The 20,639-nt window shown below is 44.1% G+C and overlaps 1 protein-coding gene across 4 annotated transcripts in view; it reads right to left on the bottom strand.

The window, feature by feature from the left end:
- Positions 1-4,830: 4,830 nt before the first annotated feature.
- HNRNPM (heterogeneous nuclear ribonucleoprotein M) overlaps positions 4,831-20,639 on the bottom strand; it is a 170,041-nt gene continuing 154,232 nt past the window's right edge. For 3 of the 4 annotated variants that reach the window (XM_030217973.1, XM_030217974.1, XM_030217976.1), the window contains 3 exons: positions 9,886-10,640; positions 6,634-6,685; positions 4,832-5,220 (listed from right to left, as the gene is read on the bottom strand). In XM_030217973.1, the coding sequence (XP_030073833.1) occupies positions 5,057-5,220; positions 6,634-6,685; positions 9,886-10,640 (971 nt within the window). In that variant the 3' untranslated portion in view covers positions 4,832-5,056. Of the gene's footprint in view, positions 5,221-6,633; positions 6,686-9,885; positions 10,641-20,639 lie in introns of all 4 variants that reach the window. The other variant, XM_030217975.1, reaches the window with a different exon arrangement.

Genomic DNA, 20,639 nt, shown 5'->3' with positions numbered 1-20,639 from the left:
TCAGGGATCTGTGCTGGGTCCTCTGCTTTTGAAAATTTTTCATAAATAACCTGGTGGGGGTAACTAGCGAGGTTATCAAATTTACTGACGACACAAAGTTGTTCAAGGTCGTCAAATCGCAGAAGATGTGAAAAGTTGCAGGAAGATCTTGCAGGAAGATTGGGTGTCTAAATGGCAGATGACATTTAACGCACCTATTGTGTTCAATTCTGGTCACCTCACCTCAAAAAAGATATAGTGGGATTAGAAAAGGTGCAGAGAAGGGCGACGAAGATGATTAAGGGGATGGGACGAGGAAATTTTTCTTTACTCAGCACGTAATTAGACTCTGGAATTCGTTGCCGGAGAATGTGGTTAAAGCGGGTAGCTTAGCAGAGTTTAAGAAAGGTTTGGACGGCTTCCTGAAGGAAAAGGCCATAGAATGTTATAGCCTTACTCAAAAATTACAGCACCTTCTGATGTCCAGATACTTGTTAATGTCTGTTGGTTTCCTATACAAGTACCCTCCACAGTAAGTTGTATAGAAAACCAACAGATGTTAACAAGTTGTCTGGACATCAGAAGCTGAAATAATCGATCACTTGAAATTAACTTGCTATATAGTCAGTTTCGCCAGTTTCAATCCAAAGGATACCGCTTGAAGCTATTGCTAAAGGATATAACAGGACAACTTGATAGATGATTTACTTCAACCCAAAGTGAGAGAACCAACTAACAAGGTCATATGTGCATTGCCACCCACTTATCGAGACATTATCAAAATATTAAAGAAACACTGGCATATTGTCCAAGGTATTGAGCATTTCAGACCAAGGATATGATAGCTCATAAGAAAGGAAGAAATTTGAAAGATTTTTTAGTTTATTCTGGTCTTCCAGGAATGAATCCACAATTTACTTGAAGACCCGCAGGGCACCACCAGTGTGGTGAATGCTCAGTGTATATAAGGTGAACACCAACATTAAAACAATCATTCATCCGACTACAGAAGAAAAGTTTTAACTCAGAAGTTTTACGAACTGTTAACAGCTCTGGTGTGATATGTATTTCCATGTGGGCTGCTGTACATAGGGAGGACCATATGACCTTTTACTTAAAAAAATAATAATGTAACTCAAGAGTGCACTTAAGAGATCTGTGGTGGAAAAACCTCTTGTACAACATTCAATTGAGAAGAGCCATGTTCTTGAGGACTTTAGTTTCTTTTTGTGCTCAGGATGCCATGTCTCTCATGGAAGGGGGTAGATGACCTGGATAAACTGCTTATACAGACAGAACAAAATCTATGTTTAATACAATGACTGAACCAATATAGATTGAACCAAAAAATTGATTTTTCTGTATTTTTATGACTTTTATGCTGGTTCTAATGTTCTGGTTTTTACAGCTTCATTTATTTTGGTTACTGTTTGTATATTTATGATGTACCGTACTCCTGTTTTCAACTGACTTAATGTTTCACATTGATGTTTACTGAGAAAAGATGGTTTTTAATTTTATTTGGATTTCCACACACCTTTTTTAGTAGCAGCTCAAGGTGTTACCTTCAGGTACACTGGGTATTCCCCTGTCGCTGGAAGGAGGGCTTACCTGCTTTTTTTTAAACGAGATTTTCACGTTTTCATTTTACTTTGACTACTCAGATAACGTATTTCATGATTTCAAAAATTATTTTAGATATCCAAGTGTTTTTATATGTTTGATATTTCAAAAATTATTTTAGATATCCAAGTGTTTTTATATGTTTGATATGTTCCTCAGGAGTTTTATGGGTTTTTCTACACTTCTTCCATGGGTGGAACACACCGATGTCAATGGAACACACAGAATCGCTTTCAATGTGTTCCACCACAGTTTTAACCAGCTTTTGAGACTTGACATTTTTTTTTTGTAGTTATGAAATGACAAACATCTTGAGATACTGGTTGAGCACTTACTGGGGGGTTTTTTGTTCGTTTTTAGATGTCAGCACTGCCATTTCTGAGTCACCGTGGACGTTTTTTTTTTTTTTTAATAATATACTAAATTGTGTAAATTTTTAGCTTGTGTATTATACATTTGGACTTGTAATCACTTTTTTAGTTGTATTTATTAGATATGTATTTTAAATCTTGATTGTACTCCTGATATTATTTATGCTTTACATGTCCAGTATGTTAAAGTTATGCTGTCATAGCAAGTTTGGTTTTATTACACAAAAGCAGCAGCAGCATGTGAGTAGTCCTTTTTGGTTTGGCTATCAAGTTTATATGTTTCTAAGTTATTGTTCTAACAAACTGTGGTGGATATTCTTTTTATAATCCAGTGCCTCTAATATTTTTATCTGTTGGACCAGGCGTGGTGAAGTCTTTTTCCACAACCTGGGTAAGTCACTCTCTCTCTCTCTCTTTTTTTAAAGTTGTTTCAAATGCCACTTTTAGTTACATGTAGTTCTTAGTCACTTTATTTGTGGGTTTATTCATATATGTTAAATTTTGATCAATTTTTTGTTTTTTATTTCTGTATGTAAGATGATTTTTGGTTTTAAGTATGTACTTTTGTTTGATCTTCCAATAACTCTACCCCTGACATCTCTTTTCCAGGCAAAACATGGCTATGCCGGGCACAGATGTTTGAATCTCTGGGAGCTTTGGAATATATAAGACTGTTGCTTTTTATACGGTTTATCTCTTGTTTCTTTCCAAATAAAACTAGACATGCACCAATTGAGATCTACAAAGATTTTAGAAGGGATAAAATAGGAAGCATGCTACAAAGGGGAAAAGGGATGGATTAGTTATACTGCCTGTGATTACAATCAAAGCAATTTACATATTATATACAATCGTTGCTGCTGTGGGAATCAAACCAGTTCCCCTGGTTCTCAGGCCACAGAACTATCAGGCTACTCCTCTACTGTTTGTAAGATGCAAACCTTAAGTCAGTACACCCAGCCCAGAAGACACATCTGCAAGTCCAATTTTGGCCTCACTAAGCATGTAAACAAAAGAAACAATTAAAAGTTACCCCCCACCAAGTAAAGCCATTACCTGCAAGCTTAAAATCTAACAAGCCATGAGGGATCTTTATTGCCAGTCTAATCCTAAATGTGGAATAATTTCATACCAAGCAATACTGTACTAGAATAGTTTACAAGGGTGGGTCTGAAGTTCCAGGGCTAAACAAAAACGGATCAGTATGTGTTAATTTATGACAAAATCCATTAAAGTCAGTCACAAATGTTTGCACAGAACCTTGTATTTAATTACAATCTCATATTTTACAATTTTTTGTACAAAGCCTTGAGCTATAGGAAAGGTGTGTTCCAAATATGACTTTTTTTTTTTTTTTTAACTGAGCCATAGTTGATCTTTCAGAACTCCCAACAATCAATACCTGACGCATCAATCTACAAGACCATCATTTGAACCCCAGTCCCCTCCCAGCACACTCACTCCACACAGAAGGCTACGTCTATGATATTTAGCTACTAGAGTCAGACTTTTCATATTGAAATCTGGCACGTCCATCTTTGATCTCCTGTAACTCACTTGAATGTAGATGGTATGAACCACTGATTGAAAGATGCAGCCAGAAAACTCAGGCTCTCAAGATTCTCCAATATTTTCTGGTCTTTGGGGGGGGGGGGGGGGTCTTTTTATCTGTCATATAAACCATTTATATGACCTCAACGTGGCAGAATCACCATATAATCTTGATGCTTGACCTTGGGACTACTCAAAATTTCCATCTTCAGCTATAAGAAAAAATCATCAAGTGTTCTGCTGTGCCCAGGCCACACTTGGCCAACTTGATAAATAAAGAATGGCCCTGACAATTCAATATGAAGTACATACAATCTGGCCAGCCTAGCAGTCCTGAGGTTTAACACTCATGATCCCCCAGACTACACCCAGCACTGCTCCAAATTCCAAGAAAATCGTTATGGAAGTTAGGACTTCTGCTTTGTACTTACCAGTATACAACTAAAAATTCTCTTGGACCAAGACTTCAAGGCTTCCTGCTCTAAATGGAAGTTACGGGAGTCTCCAAAGAGGCTGCTGACAAAGAAGAGGCCAGAAAGACATACCAATTGAGGAAAGGTCTGTAAATAGTTCTTACCTGCCAGGTTTAATTGCTGACTGCAGTGCAGAATTACTGCTGGGTGCAAGCCAATTGGTTCCATCTTCCCAGGGGCAGCCCATGTTAATCAGCTGCGGAAGAGATGAGATACCGCACCCCGTCTGGTCTAGTATCTCCCCCTGCCCCCCTCAACCCTCTTCCCTGTGTTTACCTTTATTCTTTTTCAAAAGGTAGCAGCAACTCCCATAGGCTGCCCTACTGCAGTGCAGCTGGCACCGGCCTCTTTGCTCTACTGCTATGCCCCATCTCTGAGGAAACAGGAAGTTACATCAAGAGGCAGGCTGCAATAGTAGGGAGAAGAGGCCGGTGCCAGTGGCAGGGCAGCCTATAGGAATTGCTGCCACCTTTTGGAAAAGAAAAAAAAATTAGATAAACATGGGGAAGAGGGTTGAGGAGGGAAGGGAGAGTGCTGCCTGAGGCATCCGCCTCAGTTGTCCTAATGGTAGGGCTGCCACTGCATCTCCCCTACACACCTTGCTTAGATGGCTCCTTCTACCAGAGCACTAGCAACACAAATCTTCTCCGATGGAGAATAGTATTAAAGAGGGGTAGGAAGGACAAAGAGTAACTCATATGGCTTTCTGCTGTTGGTGTGACACTCCAATAGACAGAACATTAAGGCTTCTTCCTGCCAGGACTCTGCACTCACTTCCTTTCTCTCCCGTAAAAAGCACATTCTCAGCCTAATAAAAGTCAACACTGAAGCTTTTTGGTAATAGATATTTATTATCAAACGCACATTGTGTACATCTGTCAACAAAATCTTACGACTACAAACAGAAATGCTCTGCACAGATCTGTGCCCACTAAAAAAAAAACATTCTAAAATTTTTGTGTTGTTGCATCCTTATAATCCATTTAACGATTTAAAATGTGGTCAACAGAGAAAAACAGAAACCCAAGACTCTACTTCCTAGGAACTAGAGGCAGAGGGTTAGGCATTTCGATCCATTCGTACATCAATTTCCCGCCCGTTGACTTTTATCCCATTCATCATCCGACAAGCTCTCTCAGCCACTTGTGGGGAATCAAACCTAACTACACCACATCCCTTGGACTTTCCATTCTCGAGCTTGATGTCGGCATACATCACATGACCTACAAAATAAACAGTGCTATTAGTGGCATGATAAAAGTACTTTAGACTACAAAAGGCCAATACATGGAAAGAGAATCCCAAACCCCTGCACCCTCCCAGCCTTTCCCATTAAAGATGCCAACACTAGTAAAACTTATTCTTAATTAAAAGCTTAAAAATCTTAGCATTATCTCATCTCTCTGTATGGATGGTAGTTGTATATGTGGTCTAGGTATTTGTATTTGTCCAAGCCAACACACCACACATTTGTCATTTGTACATGTCTACACACCAGCACATGCTAGCTGGAGAACACATGCTAAATGTCTTAAGATGCCTCTCAGCAGATTTCTTATAACCTTCCTCATCACACCTGCTGACGTAGAAATCAAGCCACCATAATCATCCATCCCACAGGACTAGCAAGTTTCTCCAATGTTCCAACACACCACCAGCACTTACTGGGAAGCACTATCCTTACCTACATGTCATAAGCATAGGAAGTGGAGATGTACTACATAGCATCCTCAAATGCAAGACAGTGCATAATGGTTAGAAAACATCACGTTACACACATCAGTCACAACACCTCTTGTCATTCTAAACTAGATACCAAACTGTTACAGTTTAACACTAGGAACAATATACAGGTGACAATAGCCTCTGGCACATATGAAAGTCAAGGTAACAGGGACCTTCCCCCATACAAGCATCTCTTGGGTTTACCACATAGTCCACTTCTCGGCGTTAAGTCTCCAGTCTTGGCCAAACACAAATACTGACATATTGCTTACCACCTCCACTCCCCCCCCCCCTTTGTCTGTCCACACCACTCCCACCAGAAATCAGCTGTCACTGACTGGAAAGTACACTCCAACCCATGCTCTCCAAATAGCTCAGCCCTACGACAGCCTGACTGAACTGGTACTTGCTATACTAGACACCACCATCTCTCTTATTCAAAGTCTCCTTCCCAGATTACATTTCATCCACTCAAACCTGGACGCCTTCCTACACATCTAGCATTTTCCCCCGTTTCATTAGATAAGGTTTAAAAAAAAAAAAAAAAGCACAGCAAAAGCTAGAAATCAGCTTTTATCATCATTTTGGAGATGGCCTTTTCTGTTCATCAACTGCAGGTCTTTCATCCGTTAGCATTAGCCGTCATATGACGCCTTCAGCATTTCACTTGTTTTCAATCACTTCATCTCTATTAACTTTGTGTCAAAGCATTATGTCACTATACAGTATGCAACTTCCTCCCCCCTCCTGTAGCAATGTACTGCTTCAGCAGCATTCATGGACAAAGAAGCAGTTTGTAAACATTACATTGTCTTCAGGCTGGCCTTACCCTTAACAGCCATCACACTCATGCAGGGTTGACCTTGTCCTTAAGAACCCGAGTGGGCACTATAGACTTTTCAGTAACTTACCACATTCATTAAATTTGTCCTTTAGCATTTTCCATGTGAAATCAAATGGCAGCTGCAGAGAAATAAAAAAAAATCAAGGTCATTTTACTGTATTTTTGTTTGTAATCTTTCACAGGTGCAATTTCCCAAAAGCAATTATAGCCCTGGGCTATGTACTTACAAAGATTACTACATTTTTCAAGATTTTTAAGGCACTGAACCTGCAGCTGCCTTCAAATTCAAATTTCTATTAACATAGTACCACAAATTAGTTCATTACACAAGTTAGAGTGCACTCATCCTTTACTCATTAAACAAAACAGCTGTCAGATGGAATTTGTTTCTACAACTATGGAATACAAGCCAAAAGCAAGAATATGCCAGTTCTATTTCTGTGAGCCCTCAGGAGCTGCCAAGCCTTACTACACAAGCTAGCAGTCAATAAGACATGGCATACTTTGGAAAATTTAATACAATTAAATGTGTTCTGCTTTCTCTACTAGCTCGTCGTTAACATTACTAATTATGTATGAGGGTGGGGCACAGGTTCCAAAAAGTTATGGTGACATGAAAAACTACTTGTGCTCACTTGATTCCATTACCTGCTACTGTTGGATGTAAAGATACCAGAAGCCACACTTCCTGGAGCAATCCTCAGATATAAACAGTATAAAAGGTGGCTTAGTTGTCAGCTGAGAACACACACAACCCTTCTGTCTCAGGTTTCTACCACAAGTAGCTGTACTACATTTCTGATCACTTGCAGGTATATAATGAAATTCCCAGGCTAGGGATGTGCATTTTCATTGTGTGTTTTTATTTAGGGTGCATTTGGATGCTTAAAGATATTAGCAGTCCACCCCCCCCCCCCCCAAAAAAAAAAAAAAAAAAAAAAGACATGGAAATAAAATCCACATTTTCTACCTACATACTTTCTCAGGCCTTTTACTACACAACTAGCCAGTCACTCACTCCCCATGTAGTATTATTCACTCTGTCATTTTTCCTGCGCAAAAGAATATTCTTTTGTAATGGGATGGAAAATATGTCTTATCAACCCAGCATTTTTAGGCTAAGTCTTAAAGATTATTTGTAAGCACCCCAATTCCTCTTCTAATAATTATTTTTACATGGATCTCTTAGGTGAAATTTGAGATCCTAAGCAGCCAGGACCTCGAAAAAGTTAACAAAACTTGACAGAGTTCACAGAAACTTCATCTGTTAGGTTAGTTTAGCTTTCTATGGATCCTTGGGGAAGATATACGACTAAAAAATAAATGTTCTACCTTCCATACAAGATGTATGGAAGCTCTATCTTTTGAGTCAAGCACAATCAGCAGCAGATAGTCCAGATCTTGTTAAGATTTCAGAAGGAACCATCTGAAGATCTGACTGTGCTACTTCTGTTGATTTGTTTCTAAATCAAATCATGAGACTTTCACTCTAGTGGCAATTTATGGGGTCACTAGTTGTTTCTTCCTGATTGATGTAGAACAAAGTTTTAGCAGATGTGCCAAGAAATAAATGTTACATGGTAAATATATAAAATATTACATGAGTATGCAAGAATCTGACTATACATCTTTCTGATCCTAAATACTTGTTTTTTCTTGATGCCAAGATTGCTCAATTATGGGTTTATCTTCCAAGAGTTGATGTTGAACTGAATTCTCAACTTCAGAATCTATTAGCTATCTTGTCGTTTCCTTTGTTCATTGCTCTTACTTTTAGAATTTCTCTGCAGAGAAAAAAAATTTCCCTGTATCTCCGCTTGACTTGACAGAGGGTTAAGAGGTCTGTATGCTTTAGTTAATTTTTCTGCTTTTTTTTCCACCTGCCTTGCATTTTCCTTACAAATTCTATAAATATAAATGTTGCAGCTGAACACAGAAAATTTTAAGGATGATAAATTATCTAAAGGGTCTCCGAATAACAGCCAGCAGTTATAAAAGTAGCAAAAAAAAAAAAAAAAAACTCCTCTGTTCACTACAAGTCTTACATTCCATGGAAACATTTTTCATTTTATGACAATGGATGATACGTAATGCTGAGTGAATTAATGGTGTTATTAATCCTAAGGGCCTCCGAAATGAAAGGACAAACTGCTATCAAAGCCTAAGATGCATGTCAGCAGTCCTGTAAAGCAGGGACTACTCTGCTAATACAAGCACGGAAGAGCTAAAACTCCTAATCCAATAAATAGCACCTGGTTTGGTTTTACTTAGTCAAACTTAACACCAGGTTGAAATCACCTAGAAAACCTACGAGGGAAGACTGTTTACAAATATCTGGCAGTTGCACAGGGAAAACCTGCAGACTCTGATCCAGAAGGGGAGTAAGAATCCAATTGTTGGAAATAAAGTGCTCTGTAAAAGTAGTCTTTGGTGAAAAAGAACTAGCATATATTTGTACATTTGACATTAGCCCTCTTTGAAGACAAGCTGACAGGCTTAAGGACAGCATGCTCAGAAACAGCATAAATCTATGACTGTCTTGCTTTGCTGATGTACAGTATAGATGAAAACCCAATGGATTCACTGGGAATGGAACCCAGAACAGCCTGCCTCCAGTACACATTCAGTTAGGAGTGATGACTTGAAAGTAATGGGATACTTATAAGCACCAGTAAATGCAAGCCTGAGTCACACTTATTTTCATTGATAACAGAACAGGATATGGTCATGAACAATCATGTCCCTCTATGTTTCATAAGACTTTTTTTTTTTTTTTTTTTAAACAATATCAAATATTGTTACGGAATTTAAAGGGGGTTTGGACAGACTCCTGAGGGAAAAGTCCATTGAACATTATTAATTTTTTTTTTTTGTGGGGGGAGGGGGGGTTGCCGGGTTCTTGAAGCCTAGATTGGCCGCTGTTGGAGACAGGATGCTGGGCTTGATGGACCCTTGGTCTTTTCCCAGTATGGCGGTACTTATGTAATATTAATGTTTTTTAAAAACTTATTGCCTCAATTTGCTAAACCCACAAACAGCTATATTCAGAGGTATTAAAACACCGCACATAAAATGGAGCCCCAGTGGGACATTGTGTAGGCCAGATGTGTCATAAAACAACAAATGAAGCAATCTGGTTTTGACTAGCTGATGTCAATATTTGAGGAAATACAGCAGAAAAGCTTAATGTTACCACAGGCCACTATTTAAGCTTGACAGACATGGTGGTTACTGCCTGTCAAGATATATTTTAAAATATTCAAAGAGGTTAGTTTTATTTTAAACAAGTTAAAGAGCAAGCCAAACAGAATCCACTTACATTTCTGACAAATATCTGGCAGCCTTTCCTCACAGTAGCAGCCACGTGTCCTGCTGCTTGAGTCCCTGCTCCTCCATAAGCCGCTCCATAGCCGACTCCGAAGTTTCCTCGCTCCATGTCCATTGTTCTGTCAAAGTTGGCTCCCACACCAAGGCCCATTCGATCAAGTGAGGTTCCCATTGTCTGTCCCAAGCTGGTCCCCATTCTGTCCAAAGTACTGGCACTAATATGATCCAAGCCTATTCTGTCAATAGTCCCAGAACCCATACGGTCCATCCCTGCTGGCATTCTATCCATAACTTGACCCATTCCAGTTCCCAATCTATCCATTGCAGAAGAAACCATACGATCCAGTCCTACTCCCATTCTATCTATACCAGCACCCATACGGTCCACACCTGTGCCCATCCTATCCATAGTAGAGCTAACACGATCAAGAGAAGAGCCCATTCTATCCATCCCAAAACCTATCCCGGAAGGGATTCTATCTATATTTGAAGTCATTCTGTCCAAATTTTGTCCCACCCTGTCTATGTTTGTAGGCAGAGGATCCATAGCCATGGAACTCATCCGCTCTATCCCAGTACCCATGCGGTCTACACCAGAACCCATACGATCCATCACTAGACTCATTCTATCAATGTCGGGGCCTACTCTATCTATACCACGGCTCAGATTGGAAGTCAGTCGGTCTATCCCAGAGCCCATGCCAGTCCCCAACCTGTCAATGGCAGCCATGGTGCTGCTTGCAGCGCCTATACAAAGAGTTGCAGAAAAATGGTTAATGTCCTTAGGTGCTTAGGATAGTTTTAAACAAATTAGAACACAATTGGCAAATAACTGAGCTGCAGCACCTTTTAAGCGCAGCAAGGAACACAGAACAAAAATATTTACACATTTAAAATTTTCAGTAAGGTGATAAGATGGACCAGGAAATTGTCCTTCCCCCTAGCTGTGTAGAAGAAAATACTTATCAATGTCCTTCCTATTAACTCCTATAACAGTCAGGACCAATGGGCATTACCTTTTGAGGAATGAAGTAGACTCATACAACACTGCTTCTGGTGTAACACCATCCTACTTCCTAATGCACACAATCCCTTCCCCAGTGTAAGTACTTCCTCAAATTCTGAGGCTATCAGAATAGGAAAAAATGTGATTTTGCATTATCAAATTTGACACCTTTCCGGTAGCTCAAGGCGAGGTACAAAAAAAATGAAAATAAAAGATACAGTAGTAAAACGGCAAATAATATTAAACACAGTAGTCAAAACCACAAGATTACAGCAACAGTGAAAAACTACAGTAAGACTGCCAGCTCTGCAGAGAAAATATACATTTGATGGGATTTATTAAACGCCTTTCCAATGGTAGCTCAAGGCAAAGAACCACCAATCAAAACAAGCTAAAAAGTAATAGAACATATTGATATAGGATTAGAGATACATTTTGGAGGTGTAAGCAAAATGGAAATAAAAAAAATTTTTTAAAGACCAGAGGCTACACAGAGGTGGATGTGTCGTTAAAAGCCTGAATAAAGAGCCGTGATTTAATGCTTCTAGTTCTGGCAGCTAGTTATCAGCTGCATTTCCCAAACTACCAACCTTCCAAAATTTGCACACTGGCAAGGTATTTAAATCGTTTGCCTTTAAAGATGAGGACTCCAGGTGACAGTTGATCTAAAAACTGAGATCTATCATCCTGAACACTGAAAAGTTGACATTCTCAGCTGAGCTCAATAGTATATCTGGAACCAGTTTAAGACAGTTTAAAGGGCCATTAAAAAAAAAAAAGAGCCCTGCAAGACAGCAGTCTAGAGGTTGAGTACAGCATGTACTACTTGGGCTAAAAGCCCATCACCAAGATATGCAAATTTAACAAAGCAGCAAAAAAAAGCTCTTCACCACAGCTTCAATTTGGGCCTTCATAAAAAGTGAAGCATGAAGAACTTGTCAGGTTTTAGAGCTGGTATTACTATGGGGAAAAAAAAAACCTGGTCTGACTGCTCTGATTATCTTGATATTCTTTAGATAAAAAGCACACAATTTTTACTTTTTTTGTTCTTTAACGAGTTCTACTGCTGAATTAGATATTAGACTGGGTTTGGAAAGGCAAGTAATCAAAACAAAGCTTTTGACTGAGGAAACACTGATCAACTCCAAGTACACAATTTAGGAAGAATTTTTAAATAGGCTCTTTTTATCCAACTAATCACGATATGCTAGAAGATGCTCCATTTCTTGGCTATCTGATTAAAATAAACTGAAGCTCACTTAACCTAAAACTCAAGTCACAGGGGTATCTATATCCCATCCATTATTATGCTTCCTTAAACTACATAGTCAGGTATGTAAGTTGGAAGTAATCATCTTTCAAAGCAAGATTTGACAACTGTTACTTAATCTATCACACTTCCGCCAATCTGTAATATGCAGGGAAACCTTCTTGGGTCACTGTGGTCAGTAAATGAAGCACATATATTCCTTGTCCAAAAGTGATAAAATGAAAAGCACTGAATATGTACTTGACAGAATTATGTTTACCTGCTAATCTGGTTGCCTTCAGAAAAAATATAAAGGCAAAGCTATTGGTGGTTTATAGGACCTTAATTGCACTTTTGCTTCTAAACTATTTTTACTGTTTTCCATTGAAGTTATGGCTACTGCTACTGTAGCTTTAGCATAAGTGTTTTTAGTAATTCTATTTTTCAAGGTTGAACGTTAATTCCCGTTTTAAAGATTATATATTTAAAAATATCAAGATGGAAAAAAACAAAATGTTTCGTTAATACTATTAAGTTATCTAATAAAGAATTTATGTCATTGATGTCTCCAAATTGGGGATTTAGCTGCAATATGTCAGTTACTACAATGTTGTATTTATCTTTAATTTTATGCTTGCATGGTGAAACTTAAGTGCCTTGAGCTGTAATTGGAAAGGAGGTACAGAAAACTGTATAAAATACGCAATCCTGTCACCAGTATAAACACTATTACCTAATGCTGTAGAATCTATTAAAGTAATGGTGTCTAATTCATCACAAATTTTTTGTTTTTTTTACTTTTTATTTAGTAAGACAACAAGTAGATTACAGATATTCTTAATATTTCTCAAATTTGATAAGAAGAAATTTGCAGAATCATTACTACAAAGCTCTATGGGCAGAGGATGGTTCTAACGATGGTTTAGGCAGAAAATTAACTTTCGGTAGTTTTTTGTGTGGCATTAGTCTCGGTTGTTTTTTCAGTGGAATTAGAGTCAGTTATGTTTTCAGTAGAACTAGCAGCTGCTTCAGCTGCTTCTTTTTCTTTTTCTTTTGCAAAATATTTTCCCTTAGCAGCATTAATTGCCTCACTATACACAGCTTTGTGAGCTCTGCAAAGATCTTTATCCGATTCTAAGTAAGACTTCCTCCATCTTCGCTCCAACCTACGGCCTTTTCGCTTCAATTCCCGTAGCTCTTCAGTGAACCACGGGGCCACTTTAGCTTTAGGGTCTAAAACAGAAAAATTGACAATGTTTTTAAAGGCTACCTGAAATCCCTGTTGTCCCACACTCAACTGTGAGATCAAAAGCCAGAGATCAAAGACTGTGGAAGGACCACATGCAGCAAGAAGTAGGAAGGGCATACATGTGGTTAAGAAATTGTTGCTGATCTATTACGCTCCCCATGATACAGCACACATCAGCACTGACTGTTGTGGAGTGTAATAGAATGTGTAATTTCATTTGAGGGTCACACAAAATGAGTTTACACTACAAAGGTACATCACAATAAATATTTTAGCTCACATATTTTACCCACTCTCCTTAAATCTATCACATTTAATGTGTCAGGAAACTTTGGACCCCTTTTACTAAGGCGCGCTCACGTTTTTACTATGGCATCTCTAACATTTAGCGTGTGCTAAAAACGTGAGCGCGCCTTAGTAAAAGGGGGCCTTTGACCTTTAAACAATTTTATAAGAATCCTTTTAACAAGGACAGTCAACATTGCAATTCATGCAAACACCTTTATAAATGGTACTGTGTATCTTTCATATAACTATTGGTGCCTGGTGAACAGGTCTTTCAGAGGGTAAATTTGTAACAGCATGTCTAGGCAGGAAAGCACCTATGTTGAATTTTTTTATGAAGGCAACATGTGCACCTGTCTTCATAAAACCTATTTGAAAGCTCTCGCACAAGTTTACACCTGCTCAGAGGCCAGGGTAACTTTGTATATATGTGCCACAACATAAGCATGGATTTGAAAACCAATCAATCTACTTTGCCCATTTTCCACCCCCTGGAATGCCTATCCATATATTGCACATGCACCTACATCCATGCAATTGTCTAAGTGCCTGCATGATCTTGTAAAGCGAATGCTACATACCTGTAGAAGGTATTCTCCGAGGACAGCAGGCTGATTGTTCTCACTGATGGGTGACGTCCACGGCAGCCCCTCCAATCGGAAACTTCACTAGCAAAGTCCTTTGCTAGTCCTCGCGCGCCCGCGCGCACCGCGCATGCGCGGCCGTCTTCCCGCCCGAAACCGGCTCGAGCCGGCCAGTCCAGTATGTAGCAAGACAATACACTTCAAGGGAAGACACAACTCCAAAGGGGAGGCGGGCGGGTTTGTGAGAACAATCAGCCTGCTGTCCTCGGAGAATACCTTCTACAGGTATGTAGCATTCGCTTTCTCCGAGGACAAGCAGGCTGCTTGTTCTCACTGATGGGGTATCCCTAGCCCCCAGGCTCACTCAAAACAACAACCAAGGTCAATTGGGCCTCGCAACGGCGAGGACATAACTGAGATTGACCTAAAAAATTTACCAACTAACTGAGAGTGCAGCCTGGAACAGAACAAACAGGGCCCTCGGGGGGTGGAGTTGGATCCTAAAGCCCAAACAGGTTCTGAAGAACTGACTGCCCGAACCGACTGTCGCGTCGGGTATCCTGCTGCAGGCAGTAATGAGATGTGAATGTGTGGACAGATGACCACGTCGCAGCTTTGCAAATTTCTTCAATGGAGGCTGACTTCAAGTGGGCTACCGACGCAGCCATGGCTCTAACATTATGAGCCGTGACATGACCCTCAAGAGCCAGCCCCGCCTGAGCGTAAGTGAAGGAAATGCAATCTGCTAGCCAATTGGATATGGTGCGTTTCCCTACAGCCACTCCCCTCCTATTGGGATCAAAAGAAACAAACAATTGGGCGGACTGTCTGTGGGGCTGTGTCCGCTCCAGGTAGAAGGCCAATGCTCTCTTGCAGTCCAATGTGTGCAGCTGACGTTCAGCAGGGCAGGAATGAGGACGGGGAAAGAATGTTGGCAAGACAATTGACTGGTTCAGATGGAACTCCGACACAACCTTTGGCAAGAACTTAGGGTGAGTGCGGAGGACTACTCTGTTATGATGAAATTTAGTGTAAGGGGCCTGGGCTACCAGGGCCTGAAGCTCACTGACTCTACGAGCTGAAGTAACTGCCACCAAGAAAATGACCTTCCAGGTCAAGTACTTCAGATGGCAGGAATTCAGTGGCTCAAAAGGAGGTTTCATCAGCTGGGTGAGAACGACATTGAGATCCCATGACACTGTAGGAGGTTTGACAGGGGGCTTTGACAAAAGCAAACCTCTCATGAAGCGAACAACTAAAGGTTGTCCTGAGATCGGCTTACCTTCCACTTGGTAATGGTATGCACTGATTGCACTAAGGTGAACCCTTACGGAGTTGGTCTTAAGACCAGACTCAGACAAGTGCAGAAGGTATTCAAGCAGGGTCTGTGTAGGACACGAGCGAGGATCTAGGGCCTTACTGTCACACCAGACGGCAAACCTCCTCCAATGAAAGAAGTAACTTCTCTTAGTGGAGTCTTTCCTGGAAGCAAGCAAGATGCGGGAGACACCCTCTGACAGACCCAAAGAGGCAAAGTCTACGCCCTCAACATCCAGGCCGTGAGAGCCAGAGACTGGAGGTTGGGATGCAGAAGAGCCCCTTCGTCCTGCGTGATGAGGGTCGGAAAACACTCCAATCTCCACGGTTCTTCGGAGGATAACTCCAGAAGAAGAGGGAACCAGATCTGACGCGGCCAAAAAGGAGCAATCAGAATCATGGTGCCTCGGTCTTGTTTGAGTTTCAACAAAGTCTTCCCCACCAGAGGAATGGGAGGATAAGCATACAGCAGGCCTTCCCCCCAATCCAGGAGGAAGGCATCCGATGCCAGTCTGCCGTTGGCCTGAAACCTGGAACAGAACTGAGGGACTTTGTGGTTCACTCGAGATGCGAAGAGATCCACCAAGGGGGTGCCCCACGCTTGGAAGATCTGGCGCACCACTCGGGAGTTGAGCGACCACTCGTGAGGTTGCATAATCCTGCTCAACCTGTCGGCCAGACTGTTGTTTACGCCTGCCAGATATGTGGCTTGGAGCACCATGCCTTGACGGCGAGCCCAGAGCCACATGCTGACGGCTTCCTGACACAGGGGGCGAGATCCGGTGCCCCCCTGCTTGTTGACATAGTACATGGCAACCTGGTTGTCTGTCTGAATTTGGATAATTTGGTGGGACAGCCGATCTCTGAAAGCCTTCAGAGCGTTCCAGATCGCTCGTAACTCCAGGAGATTGATCTGTAGACCGCGTTCCTGGAGGGACCAGCTTCCTTGGGTGTGAAGCCCATCGACATGAGCTCCCCATCCCAGGAGGGACGCATCCGTAGTCAGCACTTTCCGTGGCTGAGGGATTTGGAAGGGACGTCCCAGAGTCAAATTGGAGCAAATGGTCCACCAATACAGGGATTCGAGAAAACTCGTGGACAGGTGGATCACGTCCTCCAGACCCCCAGCGGCCTGATACCACTGGGAGGCTAGGGTCCATTGAGCAGATCTCATGTGAAGGCGGGCCATGGGAGTCACATGAACTGTGGAGGCCATGTGGCCCAGCAATCTCAACATCTGCCGAGCTGTGATCTGCTGGGACGCTCGCACCCGCGAGACGAGGGACAACAAGTTGTTGGCTCTCGTCTCTGGGAGATAGGCGCGAGCCGTCCGAGAATCCAGCAGAGCTCCTATGAATTCGAGTCTCTGCACTGGAAGAAGATGGGACTTTGGATAATTTATCACAAACCCCAGTAGCTCCAGTAGGCGAATAGTCATCTGCATGGACTGCAGGGCTCCTGCCTCGGATGTGTTCTTCACCAGCCAATCGTCGAGATATGGGAACACGTGCACCCCCAGCCTGCGAAGCGCCGCTGCAACCACAGCTAGGCACTTGGTGAACACCCTGGGCGCAGAGGCGAGCCCAAAGGGTAGCACACAGTACTGGAAGTGGCGTGTGCCCAACTGAAATCGCAGATACTGTCTGTGAGCTGGCAGTATCGGGATGTGTGTGTAGGCATCCTTCAAGTCCAGAGAGCATAGCCAGTCGTTTTGCTGAATCATGGGGAGAAGGGTGCCCAGGGAAAGCATCCTGAACTTTTCTTTTTCGAGATATTTGTTCAGGGCCCTTAGGTCTAGGATGGGACGCATTCCCCCTGTTTTCTTTTCCACAAGGAAGTACCTGGAATAGAATCCCAGCCCTTCTTGCCCGGATGGCACGGGCTCGACCGCATTGGCGCTGAGAAGGGCGGAGAGTTCCTCTGCAAGTACCTGCTTGTGCTGGAAGCTGTAAGACTGAGCTCCCGGTGGACAATTTGGAGGTTTTGAGGTCAAATTGAGGGTGTACCCCTGCCGGACTATTTGCAGAACCCACTGATCGGAGGTTATGAGAGGCCACCTTTGGTGAAAAGCTTTCAACCTCCCTCCGACTGGCAGGTCGCCCGGCACGGACACTTGGATGTCGGCTATGCTCTGCTGGAGCCAGTCAAAAGCTCGCCCCTTGCTTTTGCTGGGGAGCCGCGGGGCCTTGCTGAGTCGCACGCTGCTGACGAGAGCGAGCGCGCTGGGGCTTAGCCTGGGCCGCAGGCTGTCGGGAAGGAGGATTGTACCTACGCTTGCCAGAAGAGTAGGGAACAGTCTTCCTTCCCCCGAAAAATCGTCTACCTGTAGAGGTAGAAGCTGAAGGCTGCCGGCGGGCGAATTTGTCGAATGCGGTGTCCCGCTGGTGGAGAGACTCTACCACCTGTTCGACTTTTTCACCAAAAATATTGTCCGCACGGCAAGGCGAGTCCGCAATCCGCTGCTGGATTCTATTCTCCAGGTCGGCGGCACGCAGCCATGAGAGCCTGCGCATCACCACACCTTGAGCAGCGGCCCTGGACGCAACATCAAAAGTGTCATAAACTCCTCTGGCCAGGAATTTTCTGCACGCCTTCAGCTGCCTGACCACCTCCTGAAAAGGCTTGGCTTGCTCAGGGGGAAGAGCATCAACCAAGCCCGCCAACTGCCGCACATTGTTCCGCATGTGTATGCTCGTGTAGAGCTGGTAAGACTGGATCTTGGACACGAGCATAGAGGAATGGTAGGCCTTCCTCCCAAAGGAGTCTAAGGTTCTAGCGTCCTTGCCCGGGGGCGCCGAAGCATTTTCCCTAGAACTCTTAGCCTTCTTTAGGGCCAAATCCACAACTCCAGAGTCATGAGGCAACTGAGTGCGCATCAGCTCTGGGTCCCCATGGATCCGGTACTGGGACTCGATCTTCTTGGGAATGTGGGGATTAGTTAATGGCTTGGTCCAGTTCGCAAGCAATGTCTTTTTCAGGACATGGTGCAAGGGAACAGTGGACGCTTCCTTAGGTGGAGAAGGATAGTCCAGGAGCTCAAACATTTCAGCCCTGGGCTCGTCCTCCACAACCACCGGGAAGGGGATGGCCGTAGACATCTCCCGGACAAAGGAGGCAAAAGACAGACTCTCGGGAGGAGAAAGCTGTCTCTCAGGAGAGGGAGTGGGATCAGACGGAAGACCCTCAGACTCCTCGTCAGAGAAATATCTGGGATCTTCCTCTTCCTCCCACGAGGCCTCACCCTCGGTGTCAGACACAAGTTCACGGACCTGTGTCTGCAACCTCGCCCTGCTCGACTCCGTGGAGCCACGTCCACGATGGGGGCGTCGAGAGGTAGACTCCCTGGCCCGCATCGGCGAAGCTCCCTCCGCCGACGTAGTCGGGGAGCCCTCCTGGGAGGTGGCCGCGGTCGGCACCGCACGCGGTACCGACGTCGGGGACCTCAACCTGGGCGATGGGCCAGCCGGCGCCACGCTCGACGGTACTGGAGGCGCAAGCACCGCCGGTACCGGAGGGGTAGGGCGCAACAGCTCTCCCAGAATCTCTGGGAGAACGGCCCGGAGGCTCTCGTTCAGAGTGGCTGCAGAAAAAGGCTGAGAGGTCGATGCAGGCGTCGACGTCAGAACCTGTTCCGGGCGAGGAGGCTGTTCCGGGCTGTCCAGAGTGGAGCGCATCGACACCTCTTGAACAGAGGGTGAGCGGTCCTCTCGGTGCCGATGCCTGCTGGGTGCCGAATCCCTCGGCGACCCAGAGCTCTCGGTGCCGACACGGGGAGGAGACCGGTGTCGATGCTTCTTCGATTTCTTCCGAAGCATGTCACCGGAGCTCCCCGGCACCGACGAGGAGGACGTAGAATCCATCCGTCGCTTCCTCGGGGCCGAGACCGAAGGAGGTCGGTCTCGGGGGGGCTGTACCGCAGGAGCCCTCAGGGTAGGAGGAGACCCACCCGAAGGCTCACCGCCACCAGCAGGGGAATGGACAGCCCTCACCTGCACTTCTGACGATGCACCACCGTCCGACGACATCAGCAGACGAGGTCCCGGTACCACCGACGTCGATGCAGCTATCCGATGTCTCGGCGCCGATGCAGAGGCCCGATGCCTCGATGCACTCGATGCAGGGGCGGCCGAGGAAGATGGTCTGGACGCTGACGACGTCGATGCACTCGAAGATCCCGGTGCCGATGCCGACGAAGAGCCCGAGAACAACACGTTCCACTGGGCTAGTCTCGCTACCTGAGTCCGCCTTTGAAGCAGGGAACACAGACTGCAGTTCTGAGGGCGGTGCTCGGCCCCCAGACACTGAAGACACGACGAGTGTCGATCAGTGAGCGAGATAACCCGGGCGCACTGGGTGCACTTCTTGAAGCCGTTGGAAGGCTTCGATGTCATGGGCGGAAAAATCACGCCGGCGAAATCAAAATCCGAAATGACGGAAAAAGAGCACCAAAACTTTAGAGGGAGAAAATCTCGACCGAGGCCGAAAAGAGGCCTACCCCGACGACGAAAGAAAACTTACCGGGGCAAAAAGCTGGAAGTACGGGGAGGATTGACACGAAACCCGGTGGAGGGTTTCCGGAGCACTTCCCGACTTAAGCAAAAGCTTTTCCGAAGAAAAAACACGCTCAAAACAATTTGGACGCGCGAGGTCGACTTTCCGGGGCTCGACACGGCGAAAATACGACCGTACCGAGTGCGGACAAAAGAAGACTGGCCGGCTCGAGCCGGTTTCGGGCGGGAAGACGGCCGCGCATGCGCGATGCGCGCGCGAGGACTAGCAAAGGACTTTGCTAGTGAAGTTTCCGATTGGAGGGGCTGCCGTGGACGTCACCCATCAGTGAGAACAAGCAGCCTGCTTGTCCTCGGAGAAAATGCTGTTCCTTAGCATCCCTCTAGACCAGCCTAGATGGATGGGTTATGCACGCCTACCAGCATGTGGGTGGAGACTGACCTACAGAATTCTGGTGGTGCCTATAAAAGTTAGCTGTGCTGTCCCTCCCAGAGTCAGTATTTCTCAATCTCCCAGCTGGGTTATCTTTAGCTATACATAAGCTCCT

The sequence above is a fragment of the Microcaecilia unicolor genome, chromosome 11 (genome assembly GCF_901765095.1).
Source record: "Microcaecilia unicolor chromosome 11, aMicUni1.1, whole genome shotgun sequence".
NCBI lineage: Eukaryota > Metazoa > Chordata > Amphibia > Gymnophiona > Siphonopidae > Microcaecilia > Microcaecilia unicolor.
This window is presented reverse-complemented; position numbering and strand designations above follow the sequence as displayed.